Genomic DNA, 24,702 nt, shown 5'->3' on the forward strand with positions numbered 1-24,702 from the left:
CTTTGGACTATCACAATTCTTTTAATACGTTTTTGTCAGGAGGGTCCACAGATGCTGTGTGCAAAGTTTGGTGCAAATCGGAGAAATTGGGTGGGAGGAGTTTGAAAAAGTAGGTTTGAGACATTCCAGAACAGTGTAGTCACATGATCCCAACATGATTTTGAGTCAATTGATCACATGACCTGGGAGCTATTGAGCTAAAATGCTAATATTTGCATATAAAAATTAATAAAAAATATGAACGGATGTAAAATGTAAAAACAAGAGGTGTATCTCATGCAGCCAGTGTAGTTACATGATCCCACACTGATTTTGAGTCAATTGATCACATGACCTGGAAGCTATTGAGCTAACATGATAATATTTGCATATAAAAATTAATAAAAAATAATAAAAAATATTTAGAGATGTAAAATGTAAAAACAAGAGGTGTATCTCATGCAGCCAGTGTAATTACATGATCCCAACATGATTTTCGGTCAATTGATCACGTGACCTGGAAGCTATTGAGCTAAAATGCTAATATTTGCATATAAAAATTAATAAAAAATTAATAAAAAATATTTAGATGTAAAATGTAAAAACAAGAGGTGTATCTCATGCAGCCAGTGTAGTCACATGATCCCAACATGATTTTCGGTCAATTGATCACGTGACCTGGAAGCTATTGAGCTAAAATGCTAATATTTGCATATAAAAATTAATAAAAAATATGAACGGATGTAAAATGTAAAAACAAGAGGTGTATCTCATGCAGCCAGTGTAGTTACATGATCCCACACTGATTTTGAGTCAATTGATCACATGACCTGGGAGCTATTGAGCTAAAATGCTAATATTTGCATATAAAAATTAATAAAAAATATGAACGGATGTAAAATGTAAAAACAAGAGGTGTATCTCATGCAGCCAGTGTAGTTACATGATCCCAACATGATTTTCGGTCAATTGATCACGTGACCTGGAAGCTATTGAGCTAAAATGATAATATTTGCATATAAAAATTAATAAAAAATATTTAGAGATGTAAAATGTAAAAAACAAGAGGTGTATCTCATGCAGCCAGTGTAGTCACATGATCCCAACATGATTTTGAGTCAATTGATCACATGACCTGGAAGCTATTGAGCTAAAATGCTAATATTTGCATATTAAAATTAATAAAAAAATGTATAAAAAATATTTAGAGATGTAAAATGTAAAAACAAGAGGTGTATCTCATGCAGCCAGTGTAGTTACATGATCCCACACTGATTTTGAGTCAATTGGTCACATGACCTGGAAGCTATTGAGCTAAAATGCTAATATTTGCATATAAAAATTAATAAAAAATATTTAGAGATGTAAAATGTAAAAACAAGAGGTGTATCTCATGCAGCCAGTGTAGCTACATGATCCAACACTGATTTTGAGTCAATTGATCACATGACCTGGGAGCTATTGAGCTAAAATGCTAATATTTGCATATAAAAATTAATAAAAAATATGAACGGATGTAAAATGTAAAAACAAGAGATGTATCTCATGCAGCCAGTGTAGTTACATGATCCCACACTGATTTTGAGTCAATTGATCACATGACCTGGAAGCTATTGAGCTAAAATGCTAATATTTGCATATAAAAATTAATAAAAAATATGAACGGATGTAAAATGTAAAAACAAGAGGTGTATCTCATGCAGCCAGTGTAGTTACATGATCCCACACTGATTTTGAGTCAATTGATCACATGACCTGGAAGCTATTGAGCTAAAATGCTAATATTTGCATATAAAAATTAATAAAAAATAATAAAAAATATTTAGAGATGTAAAATGTAAAAACAAGAGGTGTATCTCATGCAGCCAGTGTAGTTACATGATCCCAACATGATTTTCGGTCAATTGATCACGTGACCTGGAAGCTATTGAGCTAAAATGCTAATATTTGCATATAAAAATTAATAAAAAATTAATAAAAAATATTTAGATGTAAAATGTAAAAACAAGAGGTGTATCTCATGCAGCCAGTGTAGTCACATGATCCCAACATGATTTTCGGTCAATTGATCACGTGACCTGGAAGCTATTGAGCTAAAATGCTAATATTTGCATATAAAAATTAATAAAAAATATGAACGGATGTAAAATGTAAAAACAAGAGGTGTATCTCATGCAGCCAGTGTAGTTACATGATCCCACACTGATTTTGAGTCAATTGATCACATGACCTGGGAGCTATTGAGCTAAAATGCTAATATTTGCATATAAAAATTAATAAAAAATATGAACGGATGTAAAATGTAAAAACAAGAGGTGTATCTCATGCAGCCAGTGTAGTTACATGATCCCAACATGATTTTCGGTCAATTGATCACGTGACCTGGAAGCTATTGAGCTAAAATGATAATATTTGCATATAAAAATTAATAAAAATTAATAAAAAATATTTAGAGATGTAAAATGTAAAAAACAAGAGGTGTATCTCATGCAGCCAGTGTAGTCACATGATCCCAACATGATTTTGAGTCAATTGATCACATGACCTGGAAGCTATTGAGCTAAAATGCTAATATTTGCATATAAAAATTTAAAAAAATTAATAAAAAATATTTAGAGATGTAAAATGTAAAAAACAAGAGGTGTATCTCATGCAGCCAGTGTAGTTACATGATCCCACACTGATTTTGAGTCAATTGGTCACATGACCTGGAAGCTATTGAGCTAAAATGCTGATATTTACATATAAAAATTAATTAAAAATATTTAGAGATGTAAAATGTAAAAACAAGAGGTGTATCTCATGCAGCCAGTGTAGTCACATGATCCCAACATGATTTTCGGTCAATTGATCACGTGACCTGGAAGCTATTGAGCTAAAATGCTAATATTTGCATATAAAAATTAATAAAAAATATGAACGGATGTAAAATGTAAAAACAAGAGGTGTATCTCATGCAGCCAGTGTAGTCACATGATCCCAACATGATTTTCGGTCAATTGATCACATGACCTGGGAGCTATTGAGCTAAAATGCTAATATTTACAGGGTTCATTCTTGAGCGCACGCATGACAAAATGTCACCTGTGTGTACTAAGTAGGGGTGGGGAAAAAATAGATTCACATAAGAATTGCGATTCTAATCATCCACGATTCTGAATCGATTCATAAACTTCAAAAATCGATTTAAAAAAAACAATAAAATATATATTTTTTTCTATTTTGAAAAATCACACAAAACACCAATTTGTGTTATTTGTGTACAGTTTATTTTTGTAACTTCTGGGAGAAAAGGCAGCTGGCCTAAGCTTTTATTTAGGCAATTTTATTTATGCAAGTTATTTCTTGTACAGTAAGTTTTTATTTGTTTAGCATGAATAAATGTTGCCTTTTTTTAATGTTTGCCTTTGTGTGATTACATCATTAGAATCAGTTTGTTTAAAAATCACATTATCTTAAACAAACTGTATTGTTTTGATGCCATAATTTGCCTTAACACACTATGCACTGTATCAATTTTTTTAATCGAGAATCGATTCTGAATCGAATCGGAATTGAATCGCATCGTGAGACACCCAAAGATTCACACCCCTAGTACTACGTCTTGTTACCTGCATGTACAAGGTTTTGTCACCTGTGCGTATGAGGTGTTACCTGTGCGTATGAGGCGTTACCTGTGCGTATGAGGCGTTACCTGTGCGTATGAGGCGTTACCTGTGCGTATGAGGCGTTACCTGTGCGTACCAGATAAGGAGTCTCGTCTCAGTCAGTACAAATAAAAACAGAACAGACATTTATTGTGCAGCCAGAATCTACTGTACATTTTCAGAAACATATCGTGTAATGTGTACCGTGTGTACCACCGTGGTAACCATGGTTACCAGTTGGCGTTTGTCCGTAGATACTGACTTACAGCAGCATGTAGTGAATCATATAAAAGGCTAAATGGAATGCTTTGTTCAGTAATACTGATTTGTACCATATAAGGAGGAATGCAGTCATCAGTGAGTCATCATCAGAGGTATTACATCACCAGAGGTTCATAGCGACGGTCTACCTGCACAGGTGACCTCACAGGAAGTCATTAACTCATGTAAGACTCGGAGTCTGTCACTGCGTCTCCGTGGGAATATAAAGAAGCTCGTGCGAGCGCCGGCGATATAACAGGAAGTCAAGGTGCGGGGTCACACAGTGCTTTTGGTGGGCAGCTCCGTGCTGTTGTGTCGCGTCTTGCGTGACGTGCCGTCGTCTCGCGGCCGGGCTTTCTGTAGGTTGGACATGGCGGCGGTGCGCTCAATGTCGATGAGGGCGTAGAGCTCTGTGCGGCGTGTGGGGGTGGTGGGGGGTAGGGGGGAGGTGGGGGTGCGGGGCGTGTGGGGGTTGCTGCCGTCTGAGGCGCCCTTGTTCCCGCCGCTGCTGTCCATCTCCACCTCAATGTAGTTGAGGGTTTTGGGCGGCTCTGCGTGGCCTGACGGTGGCGGCCGGCGGAAGTCAAAGTTGAAGATGGTGGGTCCGTCAGCACGGCGGCGGGCCGTGTCGGGCCGGTGGGCGCTGAGCGGTGCCGTCACGTTCTCTGTGTTGACGTAGTTGTGTGAGGACTCGAGGGCAGCGGATAGAGGGTGGGAGTAGGAGTGGTGCAGCAGGCTGTGGTGAGCGTGGTGGTTGTAGCCGTTGAGTGATGGCGTCTTCAGCCCGCCACAGCCGTTCTCCTCATCCTCCGAGCTCGGCTTCCTCGCCTCCCACACCGGTGGTAGTGCCGGCAGGTTCTCGTAGTCCAGCAGGGCGGTGCGCCGCTGGGCTGAGTTGTTGACATTCTGCAGGTCGGGGGTGAGGGGGGGCGGGCGGTGGCGGCGAGGAGCTGTGGAGGGATTGGAGGAGGAGCCATTGGAGAGCGGGGGGGGCGGCTCGGGTTCGACAGGGGCCTCGCTGTGGCCGTTAGTCTCTCGGGGCTCCTCGGACTCCTTCGCCTCCTGCTGCCTCCTCTCTTTCTCCATCAGCTGCCTCTGAACGGGGGTGGGGCCCAGCACGAAGCGAACGCCCTGCGGCTCCAGCAGCACCTGAGGCTCCGGCTGCGTGGGCGTGGCCGGAGGCTCGGTGCGGACCCTAGGAGGCGGCGGGGGGGTGGGAGGACACTGAGACTGAGGAGATGAGGGGCTCTCCAGAGGGGTGGTGATGGTCAGAGGGCTGGGCTGCTCCTCCAGGAGCCCCGTGGTGTTCACATAGGTGTGCACCTGCACAGGTGACAGCACACACACATTACATCATCATGACACCACACAGCAGCTCTTTCAGAGTCACACCCCTTCAGCTGGACACATGTTTGAACTGTGTCATCAATCACATGATGTTTGTCAGTTTGTTGTGTTAAAGTCAAACCTCATGTAGTTTTGTGTCACAGCGCTCAGTGAACTACATCGTCTCATCAGCGCCAGAACCAACACCAACACGGAGCCAACTGGGCTCAGAAAAGCTCGTAAACAAGATGAACATCACAATAAATCTGCTCATAGTGACAACTGCAGTTCTGGTTCAGTTCCGTGAGCTGTTGATCTACAGGAGCAGCTCTACATGTTTCAGTCAGGAGACGACGTCACTAACGACGCCGTCAGCTGTGTCGTCTTTATAATGACGTCACAGTCCAATGACAAACTGACAAACATCATCTGTGTGATTCATGACACAGTTCAACAGGATCAATACATCGCCTCATCACTACCAGACTAAGCTCTGATCATGAGGGGAACAGGAAGGGGCGGGCTTCAGCTTCATTTACATTCACAGACTAAACATTTATTGACCTCCGTAAAATCAGAATCAGGTCTTTAATCATCGAGATGTTTCTTACGGTTTCCTGTCGCATTGCTTTGATGTTTGTCCTTTATTTTGAAAATCTACAGTTGGTCCAGATTTGCATTTCCTGTTGTTTGGAGGTGGTCATAATAAATGTGACTGTACTGAATCAGCCCCCTGCTGGACATCAGACAGAACGCAGCAGCTGAAGTTCTGTTCGGTTCCTCAACGTTTTACCTTTTATTAAATAACTTGATACTGATAATGACCGACTTAAAAATTAAACTAACGCACACAAAATGTCACGTTCCATAATCTCTTTTTTTAAAACTGTATTAGAATCAAAACTGAACGAAATTCAAACGATGATGACTTCCTGTGTGACATCACTACTGATCTGTATTAGAACAGGAAGTGTGGACTCACCGCGTCGTCGGCCACCAGCAGGGGGTGAGTGGACTCCTCTCCCACCGAGGGCAGACGGGTGCTGGCCACGGACGGGTGACGTGTGGAGGGGTGAGACGGGGCCTCACCCACAGACGGGATCCTGGTCACACCGTTAGGAACGGTGGGCACCGAGTACCCCAGAGCTACACACACACACACACACACACACGTTCATAACAGATTCATGAAGTCATCTTCAGTTCATGTGTTCATGATTTTAAATCGTACATCAGTTCGAGACGTCGTCCAGCAGCTTTTTATTTCTCTCACGTCAGAAGCAGATCTCGTCTCGCTCCCGTCCTACAGCAACTGTGAGAGGACACACTACCTCCTCACAGAAAGGTGTTCAGTCACCTCTGCAAAGTCAACTAACCCCAGTTGACTTTGTTGTTGGTGAAATAAGTCTCTGCTGTTAAATTGTAAATTAATCATTTACATCTGACCGTGTGACTTCATACCATGTAGCATCTTTTTAAAACAATGATCTGTTGATCCTCTCTAATCCAGACTCTGCAGCAGGGGCATTCAACTAAAAGTCAAATAAGTCATTAACATTTAATTATACAGATATATAATACTGTAGGTATGTATTGTCTTCTCTCTTAAATGTAAAGAAGGGCTGCATTTAAAAATAAATTAGTGAAAATAAATAGCTTTTTAAAAATTGTACATCTTAAAATAAAGTACTTAATTTTTGAAAAATAAAATGAAGTGTAGCAGCAGCTTGAGTTTCCCTTTTCCTTGTAAATGTTTGACATCTTAACAACTGAACAGTTCTCTCACTGAACAATTGTCCTGCAAGGATTTTGAATCTGGGCTGCAATGATGTCGGGGCCATTCGCATACACATATGCAGGTGTTCATTGGTGAACCTGGAACAATATTTCATTTTAATTATGTTCATTGTGGAGAAAGCTCGCAGCTGTATGTGGAGCCAAACATTGTCAAGATGTACAGGGCTAGTTTCCTCAGACCTGGGAAAGCTGTCTCAGAGACCCTTTGGAGCCAGAAAGTGGCGGGGTCAGTTCTTCTAAACTGCTCTTTCAGGGCAACATCTGCTTGGAGATCAATCAGTTGCATCTGGAGAGGCCCAGCATTTGCCCACTTGAAGTGCTGTGTGACTTCCTTTGAGAACCCACTGACATCTGTGATGAGAAATGGGTTCTGAATGAACATGGTGAGCTGCTGTCCGAAGCTGTCAAAACGTTTGCGGAAGTTCACAATCAGCTTATCACCAAAGTCAACAAAAGAAGACACATCTCTGTCCCTGAAAGCTCCGTTTCTCTTCTCAGAGAGCGCCATGTTTTGTTATTTTGTTTTCTCTCCCCGTACCGCTCACTCGTCTTTCCGTCTGTCACTCGCTTCTCAACTCTTTCATCTGACTGTATTCAGAGTCGCAATGTTTACCGCCTGGAATGCACAGATTTGATTGGCTGAGTAGCATCACGTGGGATGGCTTAACTTGCATGCAATTGGTCAGTTGATTTTCTGAGCCGCTAAACCAGTACCGTAAAGTCTAGAAAAGCTGCGCCGGTCAAAATAGAAGCGCCCCGTCAAAATGTAAACTACTTAAATAATTTATTGACTATAGGTCCAGATAGGATGGTGTCTGGGTCCGGACTCGGACCGCGGTCCGCCTGTTAGTGACCTATGCTCTACAGTCTCGTGGGGTATTCAGTCAAACGATCACGTCTCATCACAGAGAAATCTTTGTTCTGGGTTCATACTGACATGACGAGACAGATTCATTCAGTCTACGTCTACCTGCTGCTCACAGTTACTATTTACTGATTTTAACACAGCTGTTAAGAAGCTGCCACTCAGTGGAGACCGATGGATGGACTGAGACCTGGACACCAGTCAGCCTCAGGTAGAGCTGAAACTCACCCAGCTGGGTGCCACGAGAGTAACGCCAAGAAAAATTAATAATCCCACCCGTGTAATGTGAGGCGAATAATCTCTTCTCGTTTGTTGTGAACGAATCATCAGCTGAAAATTAATGTTTCAATCAATTTATACATCCTGTAGCTGACAGAGCCTGTGTGTGTGTGTGTGTGTGTGTGTGTGTGTGTACCTGCAGGAGTGTGTGCTGCCTGGTGGTTGGTCTCCAGCACCGCCTCCTCCACCACACTGATGCTGTGGCTGTGCATCACCTCCTGCAGCATGTTGAAGATCTCTTCAGCTCGAGAACATTTAAAGGCAAAAATACCTGAAAACAACAACAAACATAAACAATCTGATGACGTCATCACATCATCGATCAGATGATGACGTCATCACGACATCGATCAGATGATGACGTCATCAAAACACGTGTGTGATTCTCTCTGGAGTCGACATCATTAATAGAATCTACAGCAGAATCATGTACATGTACCTACACACATGTACCTACACACCTGTATCTACACACCTGTATCTACACAGTGCACCTACACACCTGTATCTACACACCTGCATCTACACAGTGCACCTACACACCTGTATCTACACACCTGCATCTACACAGTGCACCTAGACACATGTACCTACTATACACCTGTACCTAGACACATGTACCTACACACAGGACTGCACCGGTTCAGTCCTGTGTGTAGGTACAGCAGTCCTGCTTGGTGTAAACATGTGAGGTGTCTGTGTTTTTTGTTTGTTCACTGTGGCGATGAGGTCATCACCATCAGCAGGTACCTTGTCCTGTCTGGCAGCGCCGGCCGCTCTCGAACGAGAACAGGTTGGAGTCGTAACCATAGCGCCGTAGGCACAGGTAAGGCCACCTGACGTCGTCACGGCGATGCGTGTGGAGGACGAGCTCAGCATCGGTCAGCTCCATCACACCTGAGCCCAACTCGTTCCCATCGTCATCCACGTTTATCACCTGGACACACACACGGACACACACAATTAATGATCTGTAGCATCATATGACTGAAATCAAATTATTATATGTGTGTATATATATATATATATAGATATAGATATATGCACAAAAAGTAAGGAAAGTTGTGTTTGGTAGATTATGTCTTTGTTGTAACGATGCTTCTTGGCAATAAATCTTTTACCGTTGGTATAAATTAAAATTCTTAAATAGCCAATATGTCTTGTTTCTTCATGTTCAAGTTCAATCATCCAATCCACCAAACAAGAGTCAACAGCAGAATAATATGTTTGGCAGAGAAGATTTGGCAAATTCTTCATGGGTGCAACCCACAAACTGAGCGCTGCTGCTCAACCCACAAATGCATGTTCCTTACAAATGTGGCACAATTTAAAAGGGAACTAAACAGGCTTGTCCCGTGTTTTTGGAATGTATTTATATTTTTTTATATATCTAATTGTTTACATCATATATATATATATATATATATATATATATATATATATATATATATATGTATGTGTGTGTGTAAATAAATTCCAGACAGTGACGTCATTACTCACCTTGAATTTGCTTTGATGATTATCAGGAATTGACTCTTTCTCTGGACAGCTTAGACAGCTACCCATGGCTTCTTCAGAGCACCATCTGATGTCTACACACACACACACACACACACACGTATGGATCACATTGACAATATGTCTTCAGTCTGACTGAAATGGTTGATCAGATTCAAACTGTTCACATGGGCGTTAAATAAAGTGATCAGCGTTTCCAGCATCACAATAACTAATAGAACTTAATTGATCCACATCAATGATCACACCAGATGTTAAAACACTTGTTGTCCTGGGATCAGTGTCTGTGTGTGTTACAGCTTCATTCATCTCCAACAACAAAGTGGAAACAGCCACGGACTAGGGCTGGGGCGACGCGTCGACGTCATCGATTACGTCGACGCAAAAACTGTACGTCGACGCGTCAACCGACCAAAACAAAAAATGGTGGCAGCGAGTAGCAGCAATGCCAGTAGCCCTTTTCACGCAGACGCCGTATTATCGCCGCAGCGGCGGTTCGACAATTCTCCGCCGTTGGTTGTTTACACAGAGCCGAGCAGCTCCGACGTAAAAGACGAACCAGAGTGTAATTCACACAGACAAAGAGGCGTGACGGTACACGTCATGGTGATGACGTGTGTTTTTTTTCAACGTGTTTCCCCGGTGTCCACCTGTTAATCTAAACATGTACCTGCTGACTGTTTATCATCATATGGATGCTGTTATAATGTGCTGTGATGAGATCCTGACCCATCAAACATCCTGGAAAGTGACAAAGTTACGTTTTTCTCTAAATTACATAATTAAATAATCACCATCAGTAAACAGGACGCTGTCTGACTCTTTCACTCCCGGGGAGGGAGGCTGTTTTCTGGGGGAAAGTTCACTGAAGTCTCGGTGGAGGGCTGACACTTATCCATGAATAACTGCGGTATTATTGGACCTGTTTAGTTATCACACAGTGAACACCATCAGACCGACACGCCCTCACTCCGTGCCGCCGGCTTATCTGTTCACACTGGTTCGGTTCGCCATTAATGCGCCTCTGATACCTCCGGAGGCGCGATCTGGCAGTGTGAATGGGGCTACTGAGTCAGCTGACGCTGAACTCAGCAAAAAAAGAACACGTATTTCGAAGGTATGGGACTATTTTACAGTAAAAGGGAGCAACTCTGTTGTTTGTCAGCTTTGTAAAATGGAAATGGCCTATCATAAAAGCACGATGGCTATGCACCAGCACCTCAAAGTGCTGAAAGACATGAGGCCGCTTGCTATTCATTACTTGAATTTTATTTTGGAATTTGGTAATTAAGAGCAATAAAAATGTATTGGAATGAAGAAATTTGTGTTTTTTCATTGAGATACATAAATTAGCATATGTAAATTGCTATATAGGTCAAATTATGGGGAAATAATCGCGAATCGAATCGGAATAGAATCGAATTGAAAAATTAATCGTTAGATTAATCGATGCATCGGAAAAAAAATTGCTAGATTAATCGATTACAAAAATAATCGTTTTGCCCAGCCCTACCACGGACGTCTCGTTAGCATCTCGCTTAGAAAACAGCCAAAAAACGGCGTTCTGACGGCACAGTGGTGATTTAACACACAGCAGCTACGTGGAAGTAAATCATACTTGGTGATTTTTACACCGTATCAGTAGATATTAAATGTTTCTACATCAGTTCTGATCGTCTCCTCTGATGATACAGTGGATCTATAAGTTAATATGAAGCTGTCACAACATCATCAAACAAACTCAGCGTCACGATCTTCACATCTAAAATACATCTTAGTTTTGTTTGTTTGAAGATACGAGTGGAGAGAATCTGACAAACACAAGAATTACACTGAAACCATTTTTCTATATTATCAATGTCGTGACATCACAACATCATCACAGTATGTTTTATTGATCCAGACGGGTCGTCTGCCTCCTTCAGTCGGACTGTCACTGTGTTTCTGTCTCTCACATACTGGTACCGCTAATGACACAATGTATTGATTACAACCACATAGGAACCACCTGATTCACTGTAACAATCCTCATTGATCAGATTATTACTCCTCAATCTGGTTATTGTGATTACTGTGTGTGTGTGTGTGTGTGTGTGTGTGTGTGTGTGTGTGTGTGTGTGTGCGCGCGTCTCCTCACCTATATCCTGCCTCCAGTAGCTCTGGTTCCATCCTCAGAGCCTGATGGACTCTCATGCTTTAGTTGATCTGTGAACATGAACAACAGTCTGCACACGGACACACACACAGAGTTTACATTAAGTAATCAGAGTACTTTTTCCTGAGTGGTAAGACGTAAATGTTCTTCAGTTTGTGTTTAATATAATATAATAAAATATCATAAAACAACAAAATAAACTCACTGTATTTCAGACTATTATTGTTTTAAAGTTTAATTATATCATATTATCAATTATTGATTCAGTGTATTAATAGTCACATGTATTGGACCACACAGTGTAAAGTCTGAACGTCAGACGCACCGGAGCAACACTACCAGTGAACAACTCAAACAATCAATCGACTATCTAAATCAGAGATGATCAATGTTCTGTGGATTGATCAGCTGACTACTGGTTGGGCTGACGTTAGTGTCTGAGGAAACATTAAGATCATTCAAACCACTGAAACTTTATTGGCTCCAGCTGAACTTTAACTGAAGTGGTTTTAAAGACGACTAATGATTATTTTCATTATTGATTAATCAGCTGATTATGCTCTCTGTTGTTTTGAGCCAAGGTTAAAAGAGGCTGATAATGATGTGAGGTGACGAGGAGGAGTTTAAAGTTCAGGATCTACAGACAGACGGATGTTTCTGAGAACATTTAAAAATGCAATATTTTGTCTCTCATACAGCATCCTGTCTGTCTGTCTGTCTGTCTGCCTGTCACTAGTAACTAAAGTAATCAAACATGTAGTAGAGTAGAAGTTTTAGCAGCACTTGATCAAATTGTAGTTAGTTACATTAAATCGTTGATTGTTTCAATTTTGACACCAACATTTCAATTTTGACTTTAAATGTATATTGTTTCCAGATATTGGTTATAGTCAGCTGATCACCGTCAGTGTCAGCTGCTACACTTCTGCTCTCGTCAATAAGTTGTTCACATTGCTGCAACTAACAATTATTGTTATTAGAGGTCGACTGATATGATTGTATTGATTGTATTGAATCAAGGTCGATACTGATGATTAGAAATCAAGACTGAAGACTGATATTCATTTACAGTAACAATTAAACTCTTTGTGTCAAAATTTAGAACAACCACTGATGAAATAAACCAAAGTCCAGTTTACTGGAGTCCACCTGCAGTCCTCAGCTGTCCCCCCGTGAAAACATGGAGCATTATGAAGAACTAAATATGACAACAAACTTTAAACCTCAACAGTCGTCAGGTCCGAACACGGAGGTCGGAGCTGGGGTCAGTCGGGCTGTAGAGACCAACAGATCCCACCTCCTCTCTCCAGAGCCTCTCCACTCTCTGTCTTACTGACCAGCAGGGACAGGTGTTAGCAGCTAGCTCGCTACGTTGCTGTCAGCGTGGACAGTTTCTAAGTTACCACGTGAAACAACAACCTGCAGGGTTAGGGACGTGGGGTCTGACCTGCACGCTGAAACTGGCCAGTTACTCTGAAATAACAGCCTTTCTGTGGCACTGATGGCTGACAGTGCAAAGTGCCCACCTGCTCAAGGACACTTCAACATGCAGCTGGGGCAGCCAGGGATTCAAACCAGCGACCTTCCAATTACTGAACAACCTGCTCTACCTCCTTGTTGCTAAAGGCACCAGCATAGCCTAAACAAGCTAACAGCTGTTACCTTTCCTTTTTCAGGGATTTAGCCATTTAGCTCTCCTCCCCTCATGCTAAACAAGTTTCCTGACACTATTTTATATTATCACTGCTGTCAAACTAGCCTGTTAGCATGTTAGCATTGAGACATTTTGACTTAATTTTCTCTGCTATTCTTGGGCCACTAGCTGGCTAACAGCTTGATCAATGAGTGCTGCAGACAGGTATGCGAGCAGATAGACAGGTAGACTGGCAGACAGACAGACTGGCAGACAGACAGGTACAGTGGCAGACAGACAGACTGGCAGACAGACAGGTAGACAGACAGACAGGCAGGTGACGAACACAATGAGCTGAGTCGACACTAAACTCAGTTTTGGGGTTCGTACATTATTAAATATTTACGTTATTAATTCAAATTTCTTGTGACAAAACGAGACATGTAGAGCAGAACCAAACTGATCCGATCAGACAGAACTGGACCCTCTCAGATTCATGACCAACAGTGTATATGCGAGCTGATATGAAACAGAAAAAGATGCTCGGGGTAATTAATAATTATTAAATTCTCAGTGAAGTAAGAATATCAGCTGATATATTGACATCTGTAACATTTTAGTAAACTGGGCTCTGACATAAAGATTCATTCATTAAGAAAACAATCAGCAGATTAATCAAATATCCTAAATTACCGTCTTTAGTGCAGTTACACTTCATTTTATTGATGAGTTGATTTCAGGGCTGCAGTTTCTTTGTGTTAATGAACCTGGTGATTATTGATCTGTCACAATACAGATATTAGACGAATAAACATGACTGGTTCCAGTTTGTCTCTATTTCATGTCTCAGTAAACTGCTTATCTTCTGGTTTTGGACTGTTGAACATTCAGAACCATCACCTGGACTCAGTGACGGATGTTCATCTGTCACTGACTGAATAATTAAAGGAGCAGTCTGTAGTTTTGGAGAAGACGTGTTAATGAGAAGAGCAAGATCAAAGGAGTTTTACTGTTTACAGTATATGTGGCGGACCCTGCCACCTGTTCTGGGACCTTATTTTCCTCTGAGAACACCTCGTTTATTCACTGATGGAAAAAGTTTGTATCATTACCTCGTTAATATTTCTTCTCCAGAACTACATAGTGCTCCTTTAATCAACTGATAATTAAAACAATGGTTAGTTAAAGACAGTCAGTGTCTGTTACAATGAAGCGTTGAGTTCTGACGTTCAGCAGAACTCAGACTCATTTTACTGGATCCAAACAGAAGATGTGAGACAGCACACAGTTATTTCTCTATTAAAACACAGTTTGTTAGTTTGTCCTGTCAATGACAAAGTTGAGTTGATGAGTTTGAGGCTCCATCAGAGCTGAGACTGAAACACTAACATGAACACAGTGGAGCACAGAGAGGCCTGCTCAGAACCAACACCAGCTCAGAACCAACACCAGCTCAGAACCAACACCAGCTTTAATCAAGTGTACGAGTCAAACTCATGTTGTGTCTCGATTACAGCTCCACACACTGTGTGTGTGTGTGTGTGTGTGTGTGTGTGTGTCTGTGGGGGTGTTTACCAGCCGACACACACACACACAGATGAAGAGCTCAGACAGCGAGCAGCTGCTGGATTAACACAACTGACTCACACTAAAGCTTCACTTGTACAAGTTCGGACAACTTGAGTCGAGCCGCAGCTCCGGGCTCAATAAGTTGGTAATTAGCCGGAGCAGGCTTCATGCTCTCGGTGTGGTGTTATGAGAGTGTAATGGCAGCTAGTTAGCACAAAGCTAAGCTGACCTCTCTGCTGGTTGAATAAGCTAACACAGATTTCAGCTACCTAATTAGCTCCGAGGCTACAGTTAGCGTTCCGAGAACACACCAACGCATTCCGCTCGCTAGCTGCTCCCTAACTGAGAATACAGCGCTGTGTTCGTGGAGACATACTTACAGGACACCGTCAGTGTGTTGAATTACAGCCTCCAAACTTTCCGGACATCCACTCGGTCGTGAAGCAGCTCGGATTTTGTCCCTGAACGACGCTGGCCAGTAAACCAAGGAGCCAGCTAGCGTTAGCCTGCTGCTACACCAGCAGATCCTCCATCTTTCCTCTGCGCTGCTAGAGCGCCAAAAAAAAACAATCACAACTTCTTTCTAATGCGTCTACCGCTCGTGTTGGCGCCAATCAGACAATGAAAAACGGTTTAAATCCATCGAGAGTCCTTCGGGGGTCACTGCCGGGGGCGACGATCGGTCCAAACGCACTTTTTATCCGCCGAAAACCAAGTTTGCTGCGGTGGGACCGTCTTTTCTGCTGCTAGCCTGTTGGGCTAAATCACTGCAACTTGGCTAAACTTCCGAGAGTTCAGCAGCTCTCAATGTGGTGAAGCCCCGCGGCACTGCGCATGCGCGGCCCGTGTGGTTTGGGATAGCCGTGGCCTCTCCCAGCGGAGACATAATGAATGACTAACAGAGAGTCATCTGAAATACATAATTACTCCTTTTATTCAACACCCACAGGTATGCGTCATCACATGATCCCAACACGGTGATTTACATGAGGACAGACAAGAAAGAGTTAAACATTCCTGCACTGTGACTTTACAGTCCTGTTGGAGCAGGTCGGTCTAATGAGCCGCCCTCATACAGGAGGTTCTGACCCAATACAGGATGATATGAAACAAACATTAGCCTCTGACTCACTGATAGATGTTCAAACAAGAACATTAATGCACTTTATGATCATTTAAAGGCCCTGAAACATACTTTCGTTTGTCCAGTCATGATGTAACATCTGACCCACAGTCTGATGGCAGCTGTGTGTTACAGAGAACTGTAGCAATGAGTCCTAGCACCAGAAATATGTTAGCATGGTATTCATCATTAAATGTCCCACAGTTTAATTATAAAGCTCTTCAGTGTGTTAAAAACGGTTAGCGGTTGCTTGAATACGGAGACTCATCTACTCACTAGTATAGTCAAACTATTCTAACTCTGACTTTACAACTTGTACATTGATCAGTTTATAGAAAACCTGGATTGTGCAGTAAGACGCTCAGTGGTGGAGACTACAGCTCTGTGTTACCTCGTGTTGTCAGTCGACCCTGAACACAACACAGACACAGAGTCTAAACTTTAAAGGAACAGTCATGTAAACAGTCACTCAGTCATCATCTCCTGATGATATAAAGTCAGGCTCAGTCATCATCTCCTGATGATGTAAAGTCAGGCTCAGCCATCGTCTCCTCCTGATGATATAAAGTCAGGCTCAGTCATCATCTCCTGATGATATAAAGTCAGGCTCAGTCATCGTCTCCTGATGATATAAAGTCAGGCTCAGCCATCGTCTCCTCCTGATGATATAAAGTCAGGCTCAGTCATCGTCTCCTCCTGACGATATAAAGTCAGGCTCAGCCATCGTCTCCTCCTGACGATATAAAGTCAGGCTCAGTCATCGTCTCCTCCTGACGATATAAAGTCAGGCTCAGCCATCGTCTCCTCCTGACGATATAAAGTCAGGCTCAGTCATCGTCTCCTCCTGACGATATAAAGTCAGGCTCAGTCATCGTCTCCTCCTGATGATATAAAGTCAGGCTCAGCCATCGTCTCCTCCTGATGATATAAAGTCAGGTGAAGTCTCGTAGTCCACAGAACATTTCTGGAGCTTCACAGTAAAACAGTTGCAGCGTTCTGCTGAACACCTGAAGCAGCTGGAGATGATTTAAACATCAGATGTCTCCATGCAGCTCGTCTGCTGTGATCATAGTCTGCAGGATAGAAGAGAGCACAACCTGATCTGAGGAGACCATATTTAACCCTTAGCTCGTGCTAACACTGTTAGCTTCACAGAGAAGATTTCTTCTTATAAAAGGTCTAAATAACTTCTGTTCGATCAGCTGAAGCTCCAGAAATGTTTGGTGGACGATGAAACTTCACCTGATTCTCCGTCAGCAGGAGACGATGACTGAGTGAACTGTTCCTTTAAGAAAGAAGCCGACAGATGATCCAAACTTTAGACATGATTTGAATATTAATTGTGACAGAAAGATTAAAGGCTTCAGGTCAGTTGTTATCTGCAACATGATGATGATGATGATGAACACACACTGAACTTGTTTCTATCTTTTCTCTCTACGTTATCCACGGTGATATGTTGTGGTTTCTTTCTTGTGACAAATGTACTTATTGTAAGTCACTTTGGACAAAAGCGTCTGCTAAATGCCGTAAATGTAAATGTAAATGTATATGAACTCAGTGAACACACACTGAACAGTGTTCATCCACATGAGAGCAGAAGAGTTGATCACATGTTGATGAGGAAGCTCATCACACAGGGCTCTGACACTTCTCTGCCCCGGTTTTTGCCTCTCAGGTTACATAAAGTATTATACAGTTAGCCCTGTGTCACTGCTGGGTGGCTCATGGGGCTGTGTGCAGCCTGAGAGGAGGCCTGCAGACATCACTCAGGGCTTAATACTGAGATACTGATGATAAACAAACTTCCTCTTTGTAATCCATCCATTCATAATCAATCTGCTGCATCATCATCATCCTCATCTTCCTCATCCTCCTCCTCTGAACACACTGACCTGTGAGCCTTCATCGTCACAGTTCATAGAAGCTTGTGTTGTTTGTGGCGTACAGACATAAAACACATTGTTTATGAAACATTAAATACAAACAGTGTGATGATGTTTGTTTATGTTCAGTTTGTTTACATTAATTCTTTACGTCACATAAATAATCTTTGTTGTTTCATGTTTCAAATATAAACAGACTTTATATAAAAATAGAAGTTTCCTGGAGCTTGACTGATCGATCAGGGGTCAATAAATCTCTAGCGTCTGGTGCTCAGCGTCTCTGTGGAAGAAGGATCAATATGTTTGATTATCAGTGATCATACCAGCTGTGATGAGCTGCAGGTGGAGGACTGTGTCACTCACCTCTCTGGGAGGTGTAGCTCACATTCTCATAGACGGGACAGTTCTCCTGCTCACAGCGCAGCTTCCTGGCCCTCAGCACGTCATGCACACACTGATGGAGGTATGCATACTGCATCTACGTCAGGAGGTGGAGAAACTATGTCAGGTCAACACCGAGGAGATGTAGAGACTATGTCAGGAGGTGGAGAAGCTACGTCAGGAGGTGGGGGAGGTGGAGAGGCTTGGTCAGGAGGTGTAGAGGCTACGTCAGGAGGTGGAGAAGCTACGTCAGGAGGTGGGGGAGGTGGAGAGGCTAGGTCAGGAGGTGTAGAGGCTACGTCAGGAGGTGGAGAAGCTACGTCAGGAGGTGGGGGAGGTGGAGAGGCTAGGTCAGGAGGTGTAGCGGCTACGTCAGGAGGTGGAGAGTCTACGTCAGGAAGTGGGGGAGGTGGAGAGGCTAGGTCAGGAGGTGAGACTACGTCAGCAGGTGGAGAGGCTAGGTCAGGAGGTGGAGAGGCTACGTCAGGAGGTGGAGAGTCTATGTCAGGAGGTGGAGAGGCTAGGTCAGGAGGTGGAGAGGCTACGTCAGGAGGTGAGACTACGTCAGCAGGTGGAGAGGCTAGGTCAGGAGGTGGAAAGGCTAGGTCAGGAGGTGGAGAGGCTAGGTCAGGAGGTGAGACTACGTCAGCAGGTGGAGAGGCTTGGTCAGGAGGTGGAGAGGCTAGGTCAGGAGGTGAGGAGACTACGTCAGTAGGTGGAGAGGCTACATCAGGAGGTGGAGAGGCAACGTCAGGAGGTGAGGAGACTACGTCAGCAGGTCAAGAGGCTACGTCAGCAGGTGGAGAGGCAAAGTCAGGAGGTGTAGTGACTACGTCAGGAGGTGGAGAGGCAAAGAGGCTACGACAGGTCAACACCGCGAAGGTTCAGAGACTACGTCTGGAAGTGGGGAAGGTGGAGAGGCTACGTTAGGTCAACACCGAGAAGGTTTAGAGACTACGTCAGGAGGTGAGGAGACTACATCAGATAACAACCTACCTCCATCTGCACCATGTGTGAGCGGTGGAGTCGCAGGTCGAACACGGAGCCGTAGACGTCCACAGTGTCCTTGGTGTCGAGCTGCTGCAGCACTCGATCCAGAACGATGAAGGTCCCTGTACGACCCACACCAGCACTGACACACACACCAGAGTCCAGTCAAAAAAACATGAATTTAACTGAAGCACAAACGTTAACAGGTGCTGTGTCCTGAGAGGCTTCTCATGGGGCACCAGGACCCAGACCCCACAGGGTCGATTTGGGCAGGGGTGCTGTTTGGTTTTAATGTTGGTGTATGTGACTTTGATATGTACCTGCAGTGGACCACAGTGGGTCCAGATCCAGGACTTCTGTTGACGTAGTCCCGTACGGTCCGAACAAACTGGATGAGGGACTGAGTGGTCTCTGGTACTCCATGATCAGGCCAGACTGTGTAGTGAAACTGACGAACCAGCCGAGTGAAGCTCAGCTGCTCCTCCTGACACACACACACACACACACACACACACACACACACACACACACACACACACACACACACACACACACACACACACACACACACACACACACACACACACACACACACAAATCATGAGTGGATGTGAAATAGGGCAGAAAGCTGATTCATTATCAGTGTCGTTATTCTTTAAATGTATTAGCACACATTTTACAGGTAAATGTTCTTTTCAACGTGTGTTTATCTGTTCTTCTCAGTGACATTAGTATGGTGGCCCTGAAGGGCCAAACACATCACAAGGTCGTGTTTTGTGAAAGGTTAGGTTGTAAAGTGCTGTTGTGTTGTGTTGTTGTTGTTGTCGTTGTTGTTGTTGCACATGAGCTGATTCTTGAGGGACGTACGCTGCAGATGTTGAACTCTCGTATGGTCCACTCAGGGAGGACGGACTCAGACAGCATCCGGACAATCAGGTCTCCGTAGTACAGAGGGTCGTGATCAAAGGGCCAGTAGTGGTCACACTTCACCTGGACACACAGGAGACACGTGTGAAGCAACATGTGACGTCTGAACACTGAAGCAACAACAGTGTGTTTGAGAGTGACACGACCACACCGAGTATAACATGCCAACAGTGACTCTTCAGAGTCGGACTGAAGTGAATCAGGTAACAACACATTCAGTTATGTTCAATGTCAGATGAATCACATCAGAATAATTCAACTGTGTTTGTCTGATTGTTGTTTTTACAGTCTATAAGTTCATCTGTTTCTCATTAGAGCTCTGGAGACTAAATCATTGATCGTCTTTAATAATGATAACTGAGATATGAGGATGGTGTTCAGACACACGTGATGAATGAAGCCTGACACTCGGGCAGAAGCTGGATGTGCCTCTTTATTGTTGACTTTACTGTTGATCTTGTGTATTTATTGATCATTTATTTTCAGTATGACGTCTGTATGTCAGTGATCACAGTGGAAACATGTTTGTCCAGCTGCTGGAGGTGAAATACGAGTCTACATGTGAGCAAAGATTCATTCAACAGAAGCAGGCCAACACGTCTGATGACACGTCTGTGTAATTTCTGTCTTTGTGCAAACATCTGCATCCAGATGTTCACTGCTGATGTTTTACATTCGGTGTTTTTCTTTCATTAACTGCACTGAAGCTGCTGAATGTTAAATATCTACATGTCAGAGTGATGACACACTCACCCGGCCTTTCTCCACACATTGAGTGACCATCACGATGTTGTGGACGTTCTGCTCCCAAACCATCTTCCAGAAATCATCTTTAGTTCCCGGCAGTGGACCCTGTGTGGCGACGTACTCCCGACGGAAGTTATTCCCCTAAAACACATTCAAACTTTGGTGTATGAGGTGAAAGGTGGAGTTGATGACGGAGATCAGAAACACTCAGTGACGTCAGCAGCTGTGTCAGTTTCTGTAAACGTCTGCAAACACACAACAGTAAATAAATGTACATGTGTTCATCTGGTTCTTCGTGTGAAGGAACAATGATTTCTATGCTGCGAGTCCATCAAATACACCACCAGTGACTCATTCATGTCCTGTTTGATAATGAAGCCTGATGACTGAAGTACACTGATGTGGACCTGACAGGAAGATGATGTGTTAACTTATTATAACATGAAACCTGTCACATGTTCAGTCATATGTTCAGTCACGTGTTGATCTTACAGGGATGTAGCTGGCGTTGATGTAGTCGGAGCATGGATCATCGTCCACGTAGGACAGCTTCACCCTCGTTGAGTCGTCTGAACAGAATCCAGAGAAAGAAACAGACAAAGAGACAGGTGAGTCCATGTTCACCTGAACATGTGTTCTCCTTCTCCACATGTCAACATGTGTTCTCCTTCTCTATGCGTCAACATGCATTCTCCTTCTCTACATGTCAACATGTGTTCTCCTTCTCTACGTGTCAACATGTGTTCTCCTTCTCTACATGTCAACATGTGTTCTCCTTCTCTACATGTCAACACGTGTTCTCCTTCTCTACATGTCAACACGTGTTCTCCTTCTCTACATGTCAACATGCGTTCTCCTTCTCTACATGTCAACATGTGTTTTTCTCTACATGTCAACATGTGTTCTCCTTCTCTACATGTCAACACGTGTTCTCCTTCTCTACATGTCAACATGCGTTCTCCTTCTCTACATGTCAACATGTGTTTTTCTCTATGCGTCAACATGCATTCTCCTTCTCTACATGTCAACATGTGTTCTCCTTCTCTACATGTCAACATGTGTTCTCCTTCTCTACATGTCAACATGTGTTCTCCTTCTCTACATGTCAACACGTGTTCTCCTTCTCTACGTGTCAACACGTGTTCTCCTTCTCTACATGTCAACATGCGTTCTCCTTCTCTACATGTCAACATGCGTTCTCCTTCTCTACATGTCAACATGTGTTTTTCTCTACATGTCAACATGTGTTCTCCTTCTCTACATGTCAACACGTGTTCTCCTTCTCTACATGTCAACATGCGTTCTCCTTCTCTACATGTCAACGCGTTCTCCTTCTCTACATGTCAACATGCGTTCTCCTTCTCTACATGTCAACATGTGTTCTCCTTCTCTACATGTCAACATGCGTTCTCCTTCTCTACATGTCAACGTGTTCTCCTTCTCTACATGTCAACGTGTTCTCCTTCTCTACATGTCAACATGCGTTCTCCTTCTCTACATGTCAACGTGTTCTCCTCTACATGTCAACGTGTTCTCCTCTACATGTCAACGTGTTCTCCTTCTCTACATGTCAACATGTGTTCTCCTTCTCTACATGTCAACATGTGTTCTCCTTCTCTACATGTCAACATGTGTTCTCCTTCTCTACATGTCAACGTGTTCTCCTTCTCTACATGTCAACATGCGTTCTCCTTCTCTACATGTCAACATGCGTTCTCCTTCTCTACATGTCAACGTGTTCTCCTTCTCTACATGTTAACATGCGTTCTCCTTCTCTACATGTCAACGTGTTCTCCTTCTCTACATGTCAACATGTGTTCTCCTTCTCTACATGTCAACACGTGTTCTCCTTCTCTACATGTCAACGTGTTCTTCTCTACATGTCAACGTGTTCTCCTTCTCTACATGTCAACGTGTTCTCCTTCTCTACATGTCAACATGCTCTCCTTCTCTACATGTCAACGTGTTCTTCTCTACATGTCAACGTGTTCTCCTTCTCTACATGTCAACATGTGTTCTCCTTCTCTACATGTCAACATGTGTTCTCCTTCTCTACATGTCAACATGTGTTCTCCTTCTCTACATGTCAACGTGTTCTCCTTCTCTACATGTCAACGTGTTCTCCTTCTCTACATGTCAACATGCGTTCTCCTTCTCTATATGTCAACGTGTTCTCCTTCTCTACATGTCAACATGTGTTCTCCTTCTCTACATGTCAACGTGTTCTTCTCTACATGTCAACGCGTTCTGCTTCTCTACATGTCAACGTGTTCTCCTTCTCTACATGTCAACGTGTTCTCCTTCTCTACATGTCAACATGTGTTCTCCTTCTCTACATGTCAACGTGTTCTCCTTCTCTACATGTCAACATGCGTTCTCCTTCTCTACATGTCAACATGTGTTCTCCTTCTCTACATGTCAACATGTGTTCTCCTTCTCTACATTTCAACATGTGTTCTCCTTCTCTACATGTCAACATGTGTTCTCCTTCTCTACATGTCAACGTGTTCTCCTTCTCTACATGTTAACATGCGTTCTCCTTCTCTACATGTCAACGTGTTCTCCTTCTCTACATGTCAACATGTGTTCTCCTTCTCTACATGTCAATGTGTTCTCCTTCTCTACATGTCAACGTGTTCTTCTCTACATGTCAACGTGTTCTCCTTCTCTACATGTCAACGTGTTCTCCTTCTCTACATGTCAACATGCTCTCCTTCTCTACATGTCAACGTGTTCTTCTCTACATGTCAACGTGTTCTCCTTCTCTACATGTCAACGTGTTCTCCTTCTCTACATGTCAACATGTTCTCCTTCTCTACATGTCAACATGTGTTCTCCTTCTCTACATGTCAACATGTGTTCTCCTTCTCTACATGTCAACGTGTTCTCCTTCTCTACATGTCAACATGCGTTCTCCTTCTCTACATGTCAACGTGTTCTCCTTCTCTACATGTCAACATGCGTTCTCCTTCTCTACATGTCAACGTGTTCTTCTCTACATGTCAACGCGTTCTGCTTCTCTACATGTCAACGTGTTCTCCTTCTCTACATGTCAACGTGTTCTCCTTCTCTACATTTCAACATGTGTTCTCCTTCTCTACATGTCAACATGTGTTCTCCTTCTCTACATGTCAACGTGTTCTCCTTCTCTACATGTTAACATGCGTTCTCCTTCTCTACATGTCAACGTGTTCTCCTTCTCTACATGTCAACATGTGTTCTCCTTCTCTACATGTCAACATGTGTTCTCCTTCTCTACATGTCAACATGTGTTCTCCTTCTCTACATGTCAACGTGTTCTTCTCTACATGTCAACGTGTTCTCCTTCTCTACATGTCAACATGCTCTCCTTCTCTACATGTCAACGTGTTCTTCTCTACATGTCAACGTGTTCTCCTTCTCTACATGTCAACGTGTTCTCCTTCTCTACATGTCAACATGTTCTCCTTCTCTACATGTCAACATGTGTTCTCCTTCTCTACATGTCAACATGTGTTCTCCTTCTCTACATGTCAACGTGTTCTCCTTCTCTACATGTCAACATGCGTTCTCCTTCTCTACATGTCAACGTGTTCTCCTTCTCTACATGTCAACATGCGTTCTCCTTCTCTACATGTCA

The 24,702-nt window shown here is 43.1% G+C and overlaps 2 protein-coding genes across 2 annotated transcripts in view; both read right to left on the minus strand.

Annotated features, from left to right (window-relative positions):
• Window positions 1-3,749: 3,749 nt before the first annotated feature.
• Window positions 3,750-15,840, minus strand: LOC311264173 (fibroblast growth factor receptor substrate 2-like). Its single transcript, XM_084364803.1, has 7 exons — window positions 15,410-15,840; window positions 11,810-11,897; window positions 9,655-9,746; window positions 8,905-9,091; window positions 8,291-8,425; window positions 6,196-6,359; window positions 3,750-5,210 (listed from the first exon to the last, which is right to left on the minus strand). Exons 3-7 carry the CDS (start codon window positions 9,718-9,720, stop codon window positions 4,164-4,166), a joined length of 1,599 nt encoding a protein of 532 aa, XP_084220929.1. The 5' UTR covers window positions 9,721-9,746; window positions 11,810-11,897; window positions 15,410-15,840; the 3' UTR covers window positions 3,750-4,163.
• A 100-nt stretch (window positions 15,841-15,940) lies between these two features.
• Window positions 15,941-24,702, minus strand: part of ptprbl (protein tyrosine phosphatase receptor type B, like) — a 38,130-nt gene continuing 29,368 nt past the window's right edge. Inside the window, exons 25-31 of the mRNA XM_084364791.1 lie at window positions 21,576-21,652; window positions 21,090-21,224; window positions 20,277-20,399; window positions 19,730-19,893; window positions 19,416-19,551; window positions 18,402-18,516; window positions 15,941-18,318 (exon numbers count right to left, since the gene is read on the minus strand). Of these exons, the coding sequence (XP_084220917.1) occupies window positions 18,296-18,318; window positions 18,402-18,516; window positions 19,416-19,551; window positions 19,730-19,893; window positions 20,277-20,399; window positions 21,090-21,224; window positions 21,576-21,652 (773 nt within the window). The 3' untranslated portion in view covers window positions 15,941-18,295. The remainder of the gene's footprint in view (window positions 18,319-18,401; window positions 18,517-19,415; window positions 19,552-19,729; window positions 19,894-20,276; window positions 20,400-21,089; window positions 21,225-21,575; window positions 21,653-24,702) is intronic.

The sequence above is a fragment of the Pagrus pagrus genome (genome assembly GCF_965226575.1).
Source record: "Pagrus pagrus genome assembly, chromosome: 10".
In the NCBI taxonomy this organism is placed as follows: domain Eukaryota; kingdom Metazoa; phylum Chordata; class Actinopteri; order Spariformes; family Sparidae; genus Pagrus; species Pagrus pagrus.